Raw genomic sequence first — 14,131 nt, forward strand, 5'->3', positions numbered from 1 at the left:
TCATCATGGCAGCTGGCAGTGTCTCTCTGCCTCAGCCTTCCACTTCCCAGCTCTATTCTTCTCCTTGTCCCGCCTATACTTCCTGCCTGGCCACTGACCAATCAGTGATTTATTTATTGACCAATCAGCAACACATTTGACATACAGACCATCCCACAGCACTTCCCCTTTTCTATTCTTAAAAAGGAAGGTTTTAACCTTTACACATCTCCAAAGTCAGCTTGGTATATTTGGGAATTTGGGCGTAGCTTCTCTTACTACTTCCTGCTGGAGGGGGGTGCTGTATCTTATGGGGACACAAAGAACATTTTAGGGTTATGGAGTAGTCCATGAGGGTGTATCGTCTGAGCCAGTTGCCTTGAAACTGTTCTGGATGTTGGATCATCTGGGCCATGGTGTCATTGGAGACCTTTCAGGTGGTCTTGGCTGGTCAAACCTGATGTATCTTAATCTGGTACAAATCCATAGCCTCTGGCTTTCTGTGGAAACAAAAGCAGAGCTTCCTTTCCAAAGCAACATATCCTTACATCCAAATTTTGAAGTCAAGTTACCTTTAAAATATACATTTTGGCATAACTCAACAGCTTTTGTAATCAAATGTTTTTCTTCAGTTACGAATATCAAAGAGGACATAATCCAGATTTTCTGTGTGGTAGCCATGTTTACGTGGCTTACTTTTTTATATTAGCTTGAGCCTATTGCTTTGAACTGCAGCCTTCTAAGCCTGAAACGGCGCTGGCACTGCTGGCTCCGCCCACTTCAGCTTCCCAACATGGCGGTGATACGTTTTCCGCCAGCTCTGGGAGCCATCAACTCTCAGAAATAGTGGGTCTATGCTTCTATCAAAGCAGCATGTAGCCCAGAAACTTTTTTTTTTTTTTTTTTTTTTTTTTGTACTAGCAAAGGCTAAATCCACCAAGCAGCTTAATGTGCCACTTGCAGAGGCCTCATTCCCGCCATTCTGCAGGTCAAGCGCACACTCCAGGAACCCGCCAGTAGCTCAAACCGGCAGCTGCCGCTCATTTGAGAGAGACAATTAGGAACTGCTTTTAGCTCCGTTTTAGAATCTTTTCTCAGTTTTTAGGTGGAAACTCTTGCCCCACGTTGGACGCCATTTGTAGCTAGAGTTTTCCTGCCTGGCCCACAGTAGATCAACAAGGGACAGACAGGGTAATCCTTTGCCTCAGTCTTTGGGAAACTCCCAGAGGGGCCTCATGCAGGCCCCAATAGCAAATCCAGTTCAAACCTTTCCTGCAGTCGTAGAGGAAAACCCTACTCAGAGCAATTAAATAACCAAATGCCTATTGGAATAAGTCATGCTGGTCAGGATGATGAAACAGAGAGAATAGAAAATTCAGGAGAAAACAAAGAAAATTTTTTGGCAAACTTCTATTAATGAACAAAGACCAAAATTATCGCTAAAAATAGGCTGAGGCAGAGAGACACTGCCAGCCGCCATGATGACAAGCCGCATGTGAAGATGCCGGTAAGCCACGAGCCATGTGGCAAGGTATAGATTAATGAAAATGGATTAATTTAAGCTGTAAGAACAGTTAGCAAGAAGCCTGCCACGGCCATACAGTTTGTAACCAATGTAAGTCTCTGTGTTTACTTGATCAGGTCTGAGTGGCTGTGGGACTAGCAGGTGAGAGAGATTTACCCTGACTGTGGGCCAGGCAGGAAAACTCTAGCTACACTTTGGTCATGGTGTTCATCACAGCAACAAGATTACGGGCTGTCCTGGAGTCATGCATATCGGGCTTGGCCTTGAATCTGTAGGGATCTACTTGATATAGATTCCTCAGTGTAGATTACAGACCTAAACAAACCACTATTCCTGGCTTTTTGTGTTCTTTTAAAGAGAAATGTTAAGGGCTGGGGATGGAACTCAGCAGGTACAGTGCTTGTGTAGTATGCACAGAACCCTGAGTTCACTATCCCCAACAACATACAATACTGGGCTCGGCAATAAAGGCTGCCCTCCTGGTACATGGGAGGTGAAGCAAGGGCAAGAAGTTCAAGGTAACCTTGAGCATAGCAAGTTTGAGGCTAGTCTAGGTCACATGAGATCCGCCGAGCTTATTATTGTTGTTGTTATTATTATTGATTTTTCAAGAGGGTTTCACTGTGTAGTCCTGGATGGCCTGGGACTCAAGTCTGTAGACCAGGCTGGCCTCAAACTCAAGAGATCTGCCTGCCTCTGCCTCTGCCTCCTGAGTGGTAGGATTTGCTAGGATTGAAAGTGTGCACTACCACTGCCCAGCTCAGTAAAATTTTTTAGAGTTATATTTAGCATATTGCCAAGAAAGGAGTCACATGGCACTAACAGATCCACCTGTGAAAATTGAGACAATTTCTTGAATTCTGTCTTAAGTTTACAAATTAATGCCCTTGGAATGTATGTGTCTATTTCAATCAAAATATCCATACCTATTCGAAGAACTGATTTCCTAGGAGACCTTAGGAGACCAACATATTACTCTGTTACTATAGCTATGAAGGTTAAGAACTATACATTGTATTTTGTCACTCATCTCAGAACTGTTTAACATCACCTTTTGATTTACTTGCTCCAGAAAACTGTACTTACCATTTGTACTTCATGATGAGGTCAGATATTTATAGACTTCCACTGCTGGGATCCTAGGTAAAAGGAAAATGACGTACAGGACCAAACCCTAATACCAACGGCTATATGAAAAACATCACACTAAGTTTAAAAATAACTCTTTAATCATATGCACATAAGGATGATGGGTAGCGCCAGGCTGACTGGGTAAACAAGGTAGTCTCTTTGCCCCAGCGACTGCCTGGCACAGTTCTGAGATCACACAAGGTGAGGGAAGGTTGGGAAGTGGGAAGACGAAAGAGACGAAGGCGAAGGAGATCCAGGGCTAGCAGTAGTCTCAGTCAGTGGACTCCAACACAGATTCACTCAGTGCAAGGTCCCAGTAGTGTTCGGCCCCCATGCTTTTTGAAATGCTCACGAGCCATGTTCTCTGTAGGGCACTGTTTAAACTTCATCTCTCCAAAGCTCCGGTCTTTGGCTGTACCCTAGGTATCAAGCAAAACTTTATGTATTTGAAAAGTCTAACTTGCTACTAGACCACACTGCCCTTGAATTAGAAATCCTACCTCAGTATCCTAACGCACCATCATGCCCAGGAGAGACAAGAATTTCAATAAGCTTTCTATTTTACCCCTTTTCCAGTGTTGGGAATTGAACTTAGTGCCTTATTCATGTTAGGCAAGCACTCTACCACTTCAACTTACTTAAATAGACATAATAGTCTTTTTTTCTCTTTTTTCTGTGACAGGGTTTCTCTGTGTAGCCTTGGCTGTATTGGAACTTGTTCTGTAGACCAGGCTGGCCTTGAACTCACAGAGATCCCCCTGCTTTTGCCCCTGAGCACGGGAATTTAAGGTGTGTGCCACCACTGACCAGCTGACATAATATTCTTTTTTTTTTTTTTTTTTTTTGGTTTTTCGAGACAGGGTTTCTCTGTGTAGCTTTGCACCTTTCCTGGAACTCACTTGGTAGCCCAGGCTGGCCTCGAACTCACAGAGATCCGCCTGGCTCTGCCTCCCGAGTGTTGGGATTAAAGGCGTGTGCCACCACCGCCCAGCATATTCTTTTAAAATACCTAATAACATTTGTGTAGCAATATGCCTCACTGAAATATGATTCTATGATATGATAAATATCTATGTCTTAGATATTTACATGATTACATATAAGGATTTCTGTTTTTTTTTTCTTTGTTGTTGTTACTGTTTTTAAAACCAGAGACTAAAACAACTTTTGTGGTTTTGTTTTTACAGTACTGGGGATTGAACCTATGGTGTCAGACATGAAAGGCAAGCACTCTATACTGAGTAACATTACTTACTAGCCTAAAAACTCTTTTTTAAAGATTAAAATAAAAAATTGGGGATTAGAGAGATGTCGCAGGAGTTAAGAGCAATTGCTTTTCCTCCAGAGGACCCAGGTTCTATTCCAAACACCCACATCATGGCTCACAACCATCTTTAACTCCAGTTTCAGGGGATCTGACAGTCTCTTCTGGCTTCTATGGGCATTTAAGGCATGCATGTGATGTAGATACATACAAATATATATATATACATGCAGGCAAAGCACGCATACACAAAAATATATCAATCTTTTTTAAAAATGTGTTTATGTGTTCAAGTGAGTATAGATACCTGTCAGGGCTAAGAGGTCAGACCCCTTAGAGCTGGAGTTACAGGAGGTTGCAAGCACCCCCAATGTGAGTATAGGGAGTTGAATTTGGGCCTGCTTTAATTTATTCTCAACTACACCAACAAATCAGGAGATCAAATAACACCCCTATTTCACAGCTCCGGCAATGGACTCTGACACTGTCTGACTCAGATCGAAGCTGGCACTCTGCCATCACCCTAGTTGTTTTGCTGCTGAGCTGAGGCGCTAACTCGGGATCTAATGCATGTTAGATAAGCACCCTGTCACTGGGCTACACTCCCAGGCCCCACCCATTCACCATCAGCTTCTTAGATCTAGTGCATGTTTCACGACACCCAGGAGGAAAACATAATTTACTCCCCTCTCACGTGCAGGCTTGGAAATATGTAATTTCCAACTGAGAATTTGTATTCCTAATACCAGCATTTTCCATACTTTTTTCAGTTGGTATATACTAAAAGCAGCTCTAAATGTTCCAGCTAACTTTCTACTTCACCATTTTACAAAGATTACCAACCTCCCATACTAGCACACATTTGTTGGTTTTCTTCACAGCTTCTTCATCAGATTCCTCATCATCTGGAAAAGACAAAAGAGCTCAATCTTTGCTTTATTTGTTGAGACAGGGTCTCACTATATAGACTGGGCTGGCCTCCAACTGACAGAGATCACCTACTCTGCCTTCCAAGCCAAATGCTAGGATTAAAGGAGCGTGCCACCACCACCAGGCTTTTTGTTTTTTAAAGGCCTGTAGTTTCAGCTGGCCTTCAATTTGAGCCCACCCACCTGACTCAGTCTACTGAATGCTGGATTACAAGCTTCAGCAATCATACCTCACTAAATTGTCTTTTCTTTCTTCACGGCCCCGCCCCCAGCCCAACGTCCAGGGCTTTGAGCACAGCAGACAAAAGCTTACCCACTCAACTCCAGCCCTGGCTCCAAAGTATCTTCTCTGTGGCCTAGCATGATGACCTATGCCTTTAATCCTGGCATTTGAGAGGCAGAGGAAGATAGACCTCTGCTGAGTATGAGGCCAGTTAGGTCTATATACAAAGTTGCAGACCAGCTAGGGCTACATAGTTAGATCCTGTCTCAAAACAACAAAACCCAAAGTATGTTTTCCTGATTAAAGCAGGGAGCTGCTCAACCACAGCTTTCTGAAAATCTGTTTTTATACAGTCAATACTTTAAATTTTTTTGGGGGGTGGGGTGGGGAAGACAGGGTCTCTGTATGCAGTCCATAGCTGTGTTAAATTGGCATGTGTCCTCAGTAGTTTCAAAGCCAAGATCTTCCTACCTCCATATTCTGAGTGCTGGGTTATGGGTGGATACCAGTAGCTCTTGAGCAACTAAAAACAGCAACTTTTTTTAAAGATGGAACTCATGTAGCCTAGGCTGCTTTGAGCTCCCAGGAAATCCTCTTAAGGGGTGGGATTACATGTGTGGACCACCATGCCACAGCTAACAAGAAACTTTTGAATAAAGAATAATACAGGATAGACACTGTATACATGAATGCATAGCTTGCTGACTTTAAATATACTCTTGTAACCAGAACTTACAATCAAGACAGAGAGGGAAGCCAGCTAGGAGAAAATCCTTAAAGGTTATGTAAAAGAACAATTTTAATACTAGTTTATATGACAATGCAATAAAGAGCACATAAGCAATCAGCAGTACTGTCTAAGTTAAGTCAGCCTAGCTGGGCAGGGTGGCATACCCCTTTAATCCTAGTGCTCAGAAAGCAGAGGCAGGTGGATCTTAGGAGTTTGAGGTCAGCCAGAGCTATACAGCGAGACCTTGTCTCACAAAAACACAGCCAAACATAATCAAGTAAGCCTGTCTGAAATTCTTGAACACTAGAACATTTCAGAAGGGTGCAAGAGGGACAGACAGAACTGTTACCCCGCCTCCCACAGCTCTCCCATTTAACCCTCGCCTCCCACAGCTCTCCCATTTAACCCTTCTAACCCCAATTCACCATCTCCCTTCGTGTTAGATGTCTGTTCATCCCACTTTATCCGATGTAGCATGAGACGCTTAAACTTCTTCTGGGCCTTGGGGCCTGGAAGGAGAATTTGAGAGAGTTGCAAAGACTACAGTAGAAAGAGCCTTCGGCTTGTCTGACGCTCAGACAGGACTGGGTAGGTGAACTAACCCTGGGAACCAACGTGTGGCCTTCTATTCCAGCACACAAAGAAACGGACACACATCAGACTCACGGACGTCTCTAAATCCCACATTTCTCTCCCTTTTCCCTTCAATGCCATCACTGTAGGGTCAGGGCTGTCTAGGGACAGTTTCTCTTAATGCTTTGCACACTCACCCCCTTCTACTACCACCACGTTGACATCCTTGTGCAGCACCACCACCCCTGTCAGGTACAGCTGCCCAGCATTGGCCTCAATCTTGAACTTCTTGGCTGGGTTGCTCAAATTTCGAACTCTAGAGGAGGGAAATTTTAGTTACATCTTCAGTTTACCAACAAAGCTGCCTGAATGGAATGTCAAATAAAGAGGGATCTAAAATGTTCATCTTTCTAAAATCAAGACCTTGAACACAGAACTGTATTTCTACTCTCTTGGAAATACATTTCTTTCTTTCTTTTTTTGAAGACAGAATCTCATTATGTAGGTCTGGCTGGCCTGGAACTCACTATGTAGACCAAGCTAGCCTTGAACTCAAGAGATTTGCCTGCATCTGCCACCCAAGTACTAGTCCATTATTTTTTCATATTAAGTAGTTAGAATTTACTCTATGAATGAAGGAGAGGTACTTACTATCATCCAAAAGTATTTATAAGTTCATTGTTCCAGAAAGTATAAAAAGCATTAAATTCTGTCCCCTCTAGATGCCTATAATGTAGATGCCATATATTCATGAAATTTTTCTAGCCAAGACATCAAAAACTGTAAGTAGTAATTACCTATAGACAGTAGTCTAAGAGATAGGAGAATAGGGAGGGACTCTTTCAGTAAGTGCTCCTCTATTTTATTATAATTTGTCTTGTTTTCCAGCCTGGACCAGCCCCAAACTTGCTAGCACAGATTAGCTTCGAAACTATCTTGCTTTTCCAAAGTGCTGGAATTACAGGTTTGCACCATCCCATCTGGTCCAAAAATTTTAATATGAATAAACACCAGTTTTGTAATAATGCACCTCTTCTGATAAAGAACAATAGAAATAAGCATATCTAAAAAATAGAAGGCACACATGAGCTATCCTAGAAGAATAAATTAAGATATGAAATCAATACAAAAGGAAAAATACATTTCCAGAGTAAAAATATATTCTGGAGTGAGGATAAAAGGCTTACTATAGTACATCAGGATAAAGACATAATACTGAAGAAAAAAAAAAGTTAAAGCTCAGGACAGCCAGAGCTGTAACACAAAGAAACCCTGTCTCCTCCCACCCCCCAAAAAACGAACAACCAAACAAAAATTAATGCTTTCTAGAGAAACTAGGTATTTTTTTTAAGATGTATTTATTTATTATGTATACAGTATTCTGCCTGCATGTGTCCCTGCAGGCCAGAAGAGGGCACTAGATCTCATTACAGATGGCTGTGAGCCACCATGTGGTTGCTGGGAATTGAACTCAGGACCTCTGGAAGAGCAGTTGGTGCTCTTAACCACTGAGCCATATCTCCAGCCCCCGAAATTGGGTATTTTATACTTCACAAAGGATGAATAATGTGGTAGGTATGCTTTAAGACCATAGTGATTCTGCCTTAAGCATTGGGAAGATACTGAGAACTCAGGTGCAAAGAGGGTGTGATGGAGCACACCTTTAATATCAGGCCTGTGGAAGCAGAGGCAGGTGGATCTGAGTTGGGGCCAGCTTTGTCTACACAGTGGGGTCCAGGACAGCTGGGACTATGTAGAAAGACCCTGTCTCAAAAAAGTCACAAACTTTAGGGACAGTTGTCTATGTGGACACCTACCTATACACAGATATGTGCACCCCCTGTGAAATGTCTTCTTTAAGCTTTTTAATTTTCTTGACCTTTCTCTGTTCTGCTGTAAGTTTCCGGGCAGCGTTGGCCTCTTCGTGCGCTCTGTCGTGACAGGAAGGACATCCACAAGTGAGAAAGGCATTGCAGGTCAGAGGCAGGGCTAAGGGAGAGAGAGAGCAACGGAGGACTCTCCCCCCCTCCAATACGGACCCTGGAGGGTCTGGAAAGGCAGTGTCCGGCCCCCCGACCCACCACACTTACTTCTGTCTCTTTGCCATCTGAGCTCTGACGTGGGCTTCTACCTTCGTAGGGTCTTGGACTGCTTCTGTTCCTAATACTCGCATTAAATTTGAGATTCTCACTACACGGAGAGAGGACAGCAATCAGTCTCCTAAGTTATTTCTCTAGGTAGGACAATCTGGTTTTTGTTGTTGTTTTCTGCACACAAACATTGCTTATTTCAAATCTCTACTCAAATTCACTTTCTACAATAATTTCTACCTTGAAAATCCCACCAACTCAGATTTTTTAGAAGGTCAAACTATCTGAAAAAACTCATTCATCAGCATTAAAAAACAAAACAAGGCCGGGCGGTGGTGGCGCACGCCTTTAATCCCAGCACTCGGGAGGCAGAGCCAGGCGGATCTCTGTGAGTTCGAGGCCAGCCTGGGCTACCAAGTGAGTCCCAGGAAAGGCGCAAAACTACACAGAGAAACCCTGTCTCGAAAAACCAAAAAAAACAAAACAAAACAAAAAAAACCTTATAAGCCAGGTAGTGGTGGCATATGCTTTTAATCTCAGCCCTTGGGAGGCAGAGGCAGGCAGATCTCTCTACAGAGCGAGTTCAGGACATCCAGGGGTACACAGAAACCCTGTCTTGAACTGGCCCCCATCCCCCAAAAGACTTTAGTCTTATTTTATGTATAGGAATGTGTTGCCTGTGTGTATGTTAGCACACCATGTGTGCACAGTGCTTATGGAGTCTAGAAGGCACCAGATCCTCTGAAACTGGAGTTAGAGATGGTTTGAAATTGCCACCGGGATGCTGGGAACTGAATCTAAGTCCTCTCCAAGAGTGGCCAGTGCTCTTAACCGCTGAGCCTCTCTAGTCTCTGTTTTTGTTCTTGAGACAGGGCCTCCCTACACAGCCTTGGCTGGCATCAAATTTCCCACCCCTAAGCCCCAGACTCTCACGTAGTGGGAACACAGAGGAGTGTCACCATGCTCAGCTCTGTATTTCTATTTGTTCATTTTTATTTTTATTTTTATTTTTTTTTAAAGATTTATTTATTTATGTATACACTGTTCTGCCTGTATGTCTGCCTACAGGCCAGAAGAGGGCAACAGATCTAATTACAGATGGTTGTGAGCCACCATGTGGTTGCTGGGAACTGAACTCAGGACCTCTGGAAGAACAGCCAGTGCTCTTAATCTCTGAGCCATCTCTCCAGCCCTATTTGTTCATTTTAAAAAAGTCTTTTTTTAATTTTTTTGAGACAGGGTCTTTTTCTATGTAGCCATGGCTGTCCCAGAACTCTCTATGTAGACTGTAGACGAGGCTAGCCTCTGCCTCTTGATTCCTGGGATTAACGGTGTTCACATCCATGCCTCTTCAACTCACAGAGATCCTCCTGGCTCTGCCTCCCAAGTGCTGGGATTAAAGGCGTGTGCCACCACCCATTTTCCTTTTGTGAGATAGGGTCTCACTATGCAGCTCAGACAGGCCTGGAACTTCCTGTATAATACAGGTTAGTCTGGAACATGAGATCCTCCTGTCTCACTGTCCCAAGACCTAGGATTACCAGTGCCGTCACGCCTGTCTATATACTAAGAATTATGTATAAAGTCCCACAAATACTACAACTATTATCTTCATGATTTTTGTTTTGTTTTTCTAGACAGAGTTTTCCTATGTAGCCCTGGCTGTTCTGGAACTCACTCTGTAGACCAAGCTGGCCAGAGATCTCCCTGCCTCTGCCTGTGGTGGGATTAAAAGTGTGCGCCACCACCGCCTGGCTGTCTTCATGAATTTTAAGACTAGCATCCTTTTAGTAAACTTTCAGTAAACTCTGAGGAGTCAATACAGCAAACAATGCTTAAAAATAAACTCTAAATTACTTCTATAACAGAATGTGTTAATCTGTCATAAGGAAACACAGCATAGATTAAAAACAACAACAACAACAACCTGTGAATGATTCAGAGAAACAACCCCACCCCCACCCCCGCCACACCCAGTTAAAGTGCCTCTAGGTGGAAAAAGGACCCGACTGACTTACTTTACGGTGGTAGCAGGGCCAGCTAGACACGTACCTTTGGGTTCTGGAGGAGGCATCAGACCTAGCCTGACTTTCTCCTGTAGCTCCTTTTGTGCTTCCCTCCTCGTTTGCCTCCGAAGTTTCTTCTGTTCCTTTTTTGTAAGATAGACCCCAAGGGTAACTGGTGTATCATTGTCGACTGTGAGAAAGAAAAATGAAAGCCTAAGACTACAGAGGGAGTTAGATGAGCACCATCACTGAGAAGAACCGTAACTCAAACAATTTGAGGGAGGAGGTTCAGTCTGGCTTGATGGCCCAGGCTGGTCTTGAACTCAGAGTCCTGCTGCTTCCACCTCAAAACTGATGGAAGAACAGTAAAATATATATGGCACACACACACACCTAAATAATTTTTTTAAAAATTCATCTTTACTTTATGTTCTATGGTATTTTGTCTATATTTATATCTGTGTGAGGGCGTCAAATACGCTGGAGCTAGAGTTACAGACAGTTGTAAGCTGCCACATGGGTGCTGGGAATTGAATCTGGGACCTCCGGAAGAGCAGACAGTGCTCTTAACCATGAGCCATCTCTCCAGCCCAATAAATTTCTTTTTTAAAAAAGTGCACCATGCCGGGCATGGTGGTGCACACCTTTAATCCCAGCACTCTGGAGGCAGAGGTAGATGGATCTGAGTTAGAGGTGAGCCTGGTCTACAAAGCAAGTTCCAGGACAGCCAGGGCTGTTTAAACATAGAAACCCACCTCAAAAAACAAAAACAAACAAACAAAAAGTTTGCCTTTAATCCCAGCACTCAGGAGGTAGAGGCAGGTGGATCTCTGCGATTTGGAGGCCAGCCTGGTCTACAGAGTGAGTTCCATGACAGACAGGGATACACAGAGAAACCTTGTCTTTAAAAACAAAACAAACAAAAAGTGCATAGTGCTCTTACAGAGGACCCAAGTTTGGTTTATAGCACCTCCACTGGGTGGCTCACAACCACTTGTAGCTCCAGCTTCTGACCACTGAGGGCATCTGAACAGACACACCACCTCCAAACAGACACACACATAGACACACACCATTCACTCTTAATAAAAGATAAATCTGGGGGCTGGAGAGATGGCTGAGAGGTTAAGAGCACTGACTGTTCTTCCAGAGGTCCTGAGTTCAATTCCCAGCAACCACATGGTGGTTCACAACCACCTGTAATAAGATCTGGCGCCCTCTTCTGTATACATAATAAATAAATAAATTTAAAAATAAAATAAAATAAAAGATAAATCTTTACTGACACAGTCTACCCAATTGAACCAATGGGCTTGATGGTAAAATGAATCTTAAAAAAAAATAATAAATAAAATAAAATTCCCTTTACTCTCAAAGCATGCTTACTCAACAGTTAAAAAAAACAAAAAACAAAAACTCACATTCCTCTGATACATACTTATGACAGTTAAATAGACTCTGATTTTAACTTGTATTATAGGTTGAATGTCCCTAATCTTAACACCTAAACACTTCAATACTCCAAAATCCAAAATGTTTTTTTAAACAGGGTTTTGTGTACATAAGCTGGCCTGAAATTCAGCATGTATCTGAGGATGTGACCTGAACTTCTAATATTCTTGTCTCCCTACTTTCTGAGTGCTGGAATTCCAGTGTATGGCATCACACGTGGTTTACGCAGGGCTGGGGATCCAATCTAGGGGGGCACACACGCACATCCATACATGTCTGCTGTGTGTGTACACCGGAGGTCGCCTGGTATCTTCTCTGACTGTTCTCCACTTTATGAACTAAGACTCTGGGGATCATCTCTGCAGCGGGCCGCAGGAATATAAATATTGTAAGAACTCAGCTGGTTATGGCAAAGTCACTACCTGGAGGAATCAGGGAATTCCTCCAGAGGAAGCCAAATCCCAAGGAGTTTTTGGTGTTACTTGGCTTGTTATATATCAGCTGTCTTCTGTTATGAAAATCATGTGTGCCTTCATAGTTTTCCCAATTGACTTTTCCCCAAGAAGGGCTAACAGTGTGGACTGATCACTCTCTGGACATACACATTCCAGATATTTGGAGAACAGCCTCAGGAAAGGCTTTCTCTGGAATCAGATATCTCCCTTGGCCACTTTCAAGGACTAGCAGTAATAACAGTCCACATGCAAGTCTCCCGATTTAAGGTAAATTCCACAGGGAGACATCACCTAGGTCAGGTGGACGTTAAGTAATAGCTTTACACAATTCAGCTCAGACCCTCCTTTCTTACAGCCTTACTAACTTTATAGACTGCTAACTCCTTACCTAACCACTTCTAGGAATATTTAGATAACCTTCTGTGCTGACAGCTATGCTCAGCTCAAACCCCAGTTCAAGCCTCCCTGTAATTATCATCATTGGCAGCATCCGGCCAGGTCCATCCCCAGATGGAGGAAAGTACCTTATCAGAGATACCTCCGTACTTTCTTTTTTTTTTTTTTTTTTTTTTGGTTTTTCGAGACAGGGTTTCTCTGTGTAGCTTTGCGCCTTTCCTGGAACTCGCTTTGGAGACCAGGCTGGCCTCAAACTCACAGAGATCCGCCTGGCTCTGCCACCCGAGTGCTGGGATTAAAGGCGTGCGCCACCACCGCCCGGCTACCTCCGTACTTTCTAAGAACAGACTTAAGCATCCAGGCTACCCATTTGAGAAGGCCTGGCGGATGTGCCAATTAAGCTTTACTTCCTCCTTTCCCAAATCTTACCTCTAGTTCCAGATCTCCCTTTAACTATCACCAGAGGCATCTAGCTGTACACAGGTTGCCTAGCGACTGAGCACACTTTCCCCCACCCTGCAGAAAAACGGCAGATAGCTTGGACAGATAGGAGCCACAGGAAAAAAGAAGACAGTTTTATTTTCTCCCATTGACCTAGCAACTTACAGACTCGTAACATTGTCTACTAATCACGTTTAAGACTATAGTTGAGCACATAAGATTCCCTCTTCTTAGATACTACCTGAATTTAGTCTTTAGTTAATTCATTTCCCCATTGGTCACTTCCCTTTGGGGTTGCAAATGATAATTAATGGTTATTGCCTCCCTATGTGATTCTTATCACCCCTCCATTTGACCCTGGAAGCCTGGTTTTGCACTGCTAAGGGAATACTGCTTGTAAGTGTATATATACCAGGACTCCCAGGGCACGAGGGGACAGAGAAGAGAAAAGAGAATGGAAGAACTAGATGGGTAAGAACTTGAGAGGAACAAACTGAGATGGGGAAGAACTAGATTGAAGGGCTAGAAGAGAGGACTAGAGGAACGAGATGGAAGATGAGGAAGAGCCAGATGGGGAAGAACAAGATGAGGAAGAGCCAGATGAGAGAGAAAGAGACGGGAGAGGAGCTGATAGGGGAAAGAACTAGATAGATGAGAACCTGTAAGGGACAGAACTAAATGAAGAAATTAAGATAGAACCTAGAGGGGACAGTAGATAAATATAGAGAAATCAGGCAAGAAAGGAGCTAGACATGAGAGCAGAATAGAAGCTGTGTAGAGAGAGAACTATCACAGAATAATAAAGTGTATGAACTAAGGAGTTTCGTGTACATAGATTCATTTCTTATCAAAAATTAATTATCAGCTGGTTGTAGATTCTTCCCGGACCCTGGGAGGGGACTATCGAGGGGCTGGACCCCCTTAGTCCCCGATACAT

General features: G+C 43.3%; 1 protein-coding gene across 5 annotated transcripts in view; it reads right to left on the reverse strand.

Annotated features, from left to right (window-relative positions):
- Positions 1 to 2,711: 2,711 nt before the first annotated feature.
- Prpf3 (pre-mRNA processing factor 3) overlaps positions 2,712 to 14,131 on the reverse strand; it is a 28,137-nt gene continuing 16,717 nt past the window's right edge. For 3 of the 5 annotated variants that reach the window (XM_052731266.1, XM_052731267.1, XM_052731269.1), the window contains 7 exons: positions 10,497 to 10,640; positions 8,445 to 8,544; positions 8,172 to 8,285; positions 6,552 to 6,670; positions 6,207 to 6,290; positions 4,743 to 4,804; positions 2,712 to 3,054 (listed from right to left, as the gene is read on the reverse strand). In XM_052731266.1, coding sequence (XP_052587226.1) covers positions 2,932 to 3,054; positions 4,743 to 4,804; positions 6,207 to 6,290; positions 6,552 to 6,670; positions 8,172 to 8,285; positions 8,445 to 8,544; positions 10,497 to 10,640 — 746 coding nt within the window. In that variant the 3' untranslated portion in view covers positions 2,712 to 2,931. Of the gene's footprint in view, positions 3,055 to 4,742; positions 4,805 to 6,196; positions 6,291 to 6,551; positions 6,671 to 8,171; positions 8,344 to 8,444; positions 8,545 to 10,496; positions 10,641 to 14,131 lie in introns of those variants that run through there. The other 2 variants (XR_008216556.1, XM_052731268.1) reach the window with 2 other exon arrangements.

This window comes from Peromyscus californicus, unplaced genomic scaffold (assembly GCF_007827085.1).
Source record: "Peromyscus californicus insignis strain IS unplaced genomic scaffold, ASM782708v3 Scaffold_9__1_contigs__length_137607984, whole genome shotgun sequence".
In the NCBI taxonomy this organism is placed as follows: domain Eukaryota; kingdom Metazoa; phylum Chordata; class Mammalia; order Rodentia; family Cricetidae; genus Peromyscus; species Peromyscus californicus.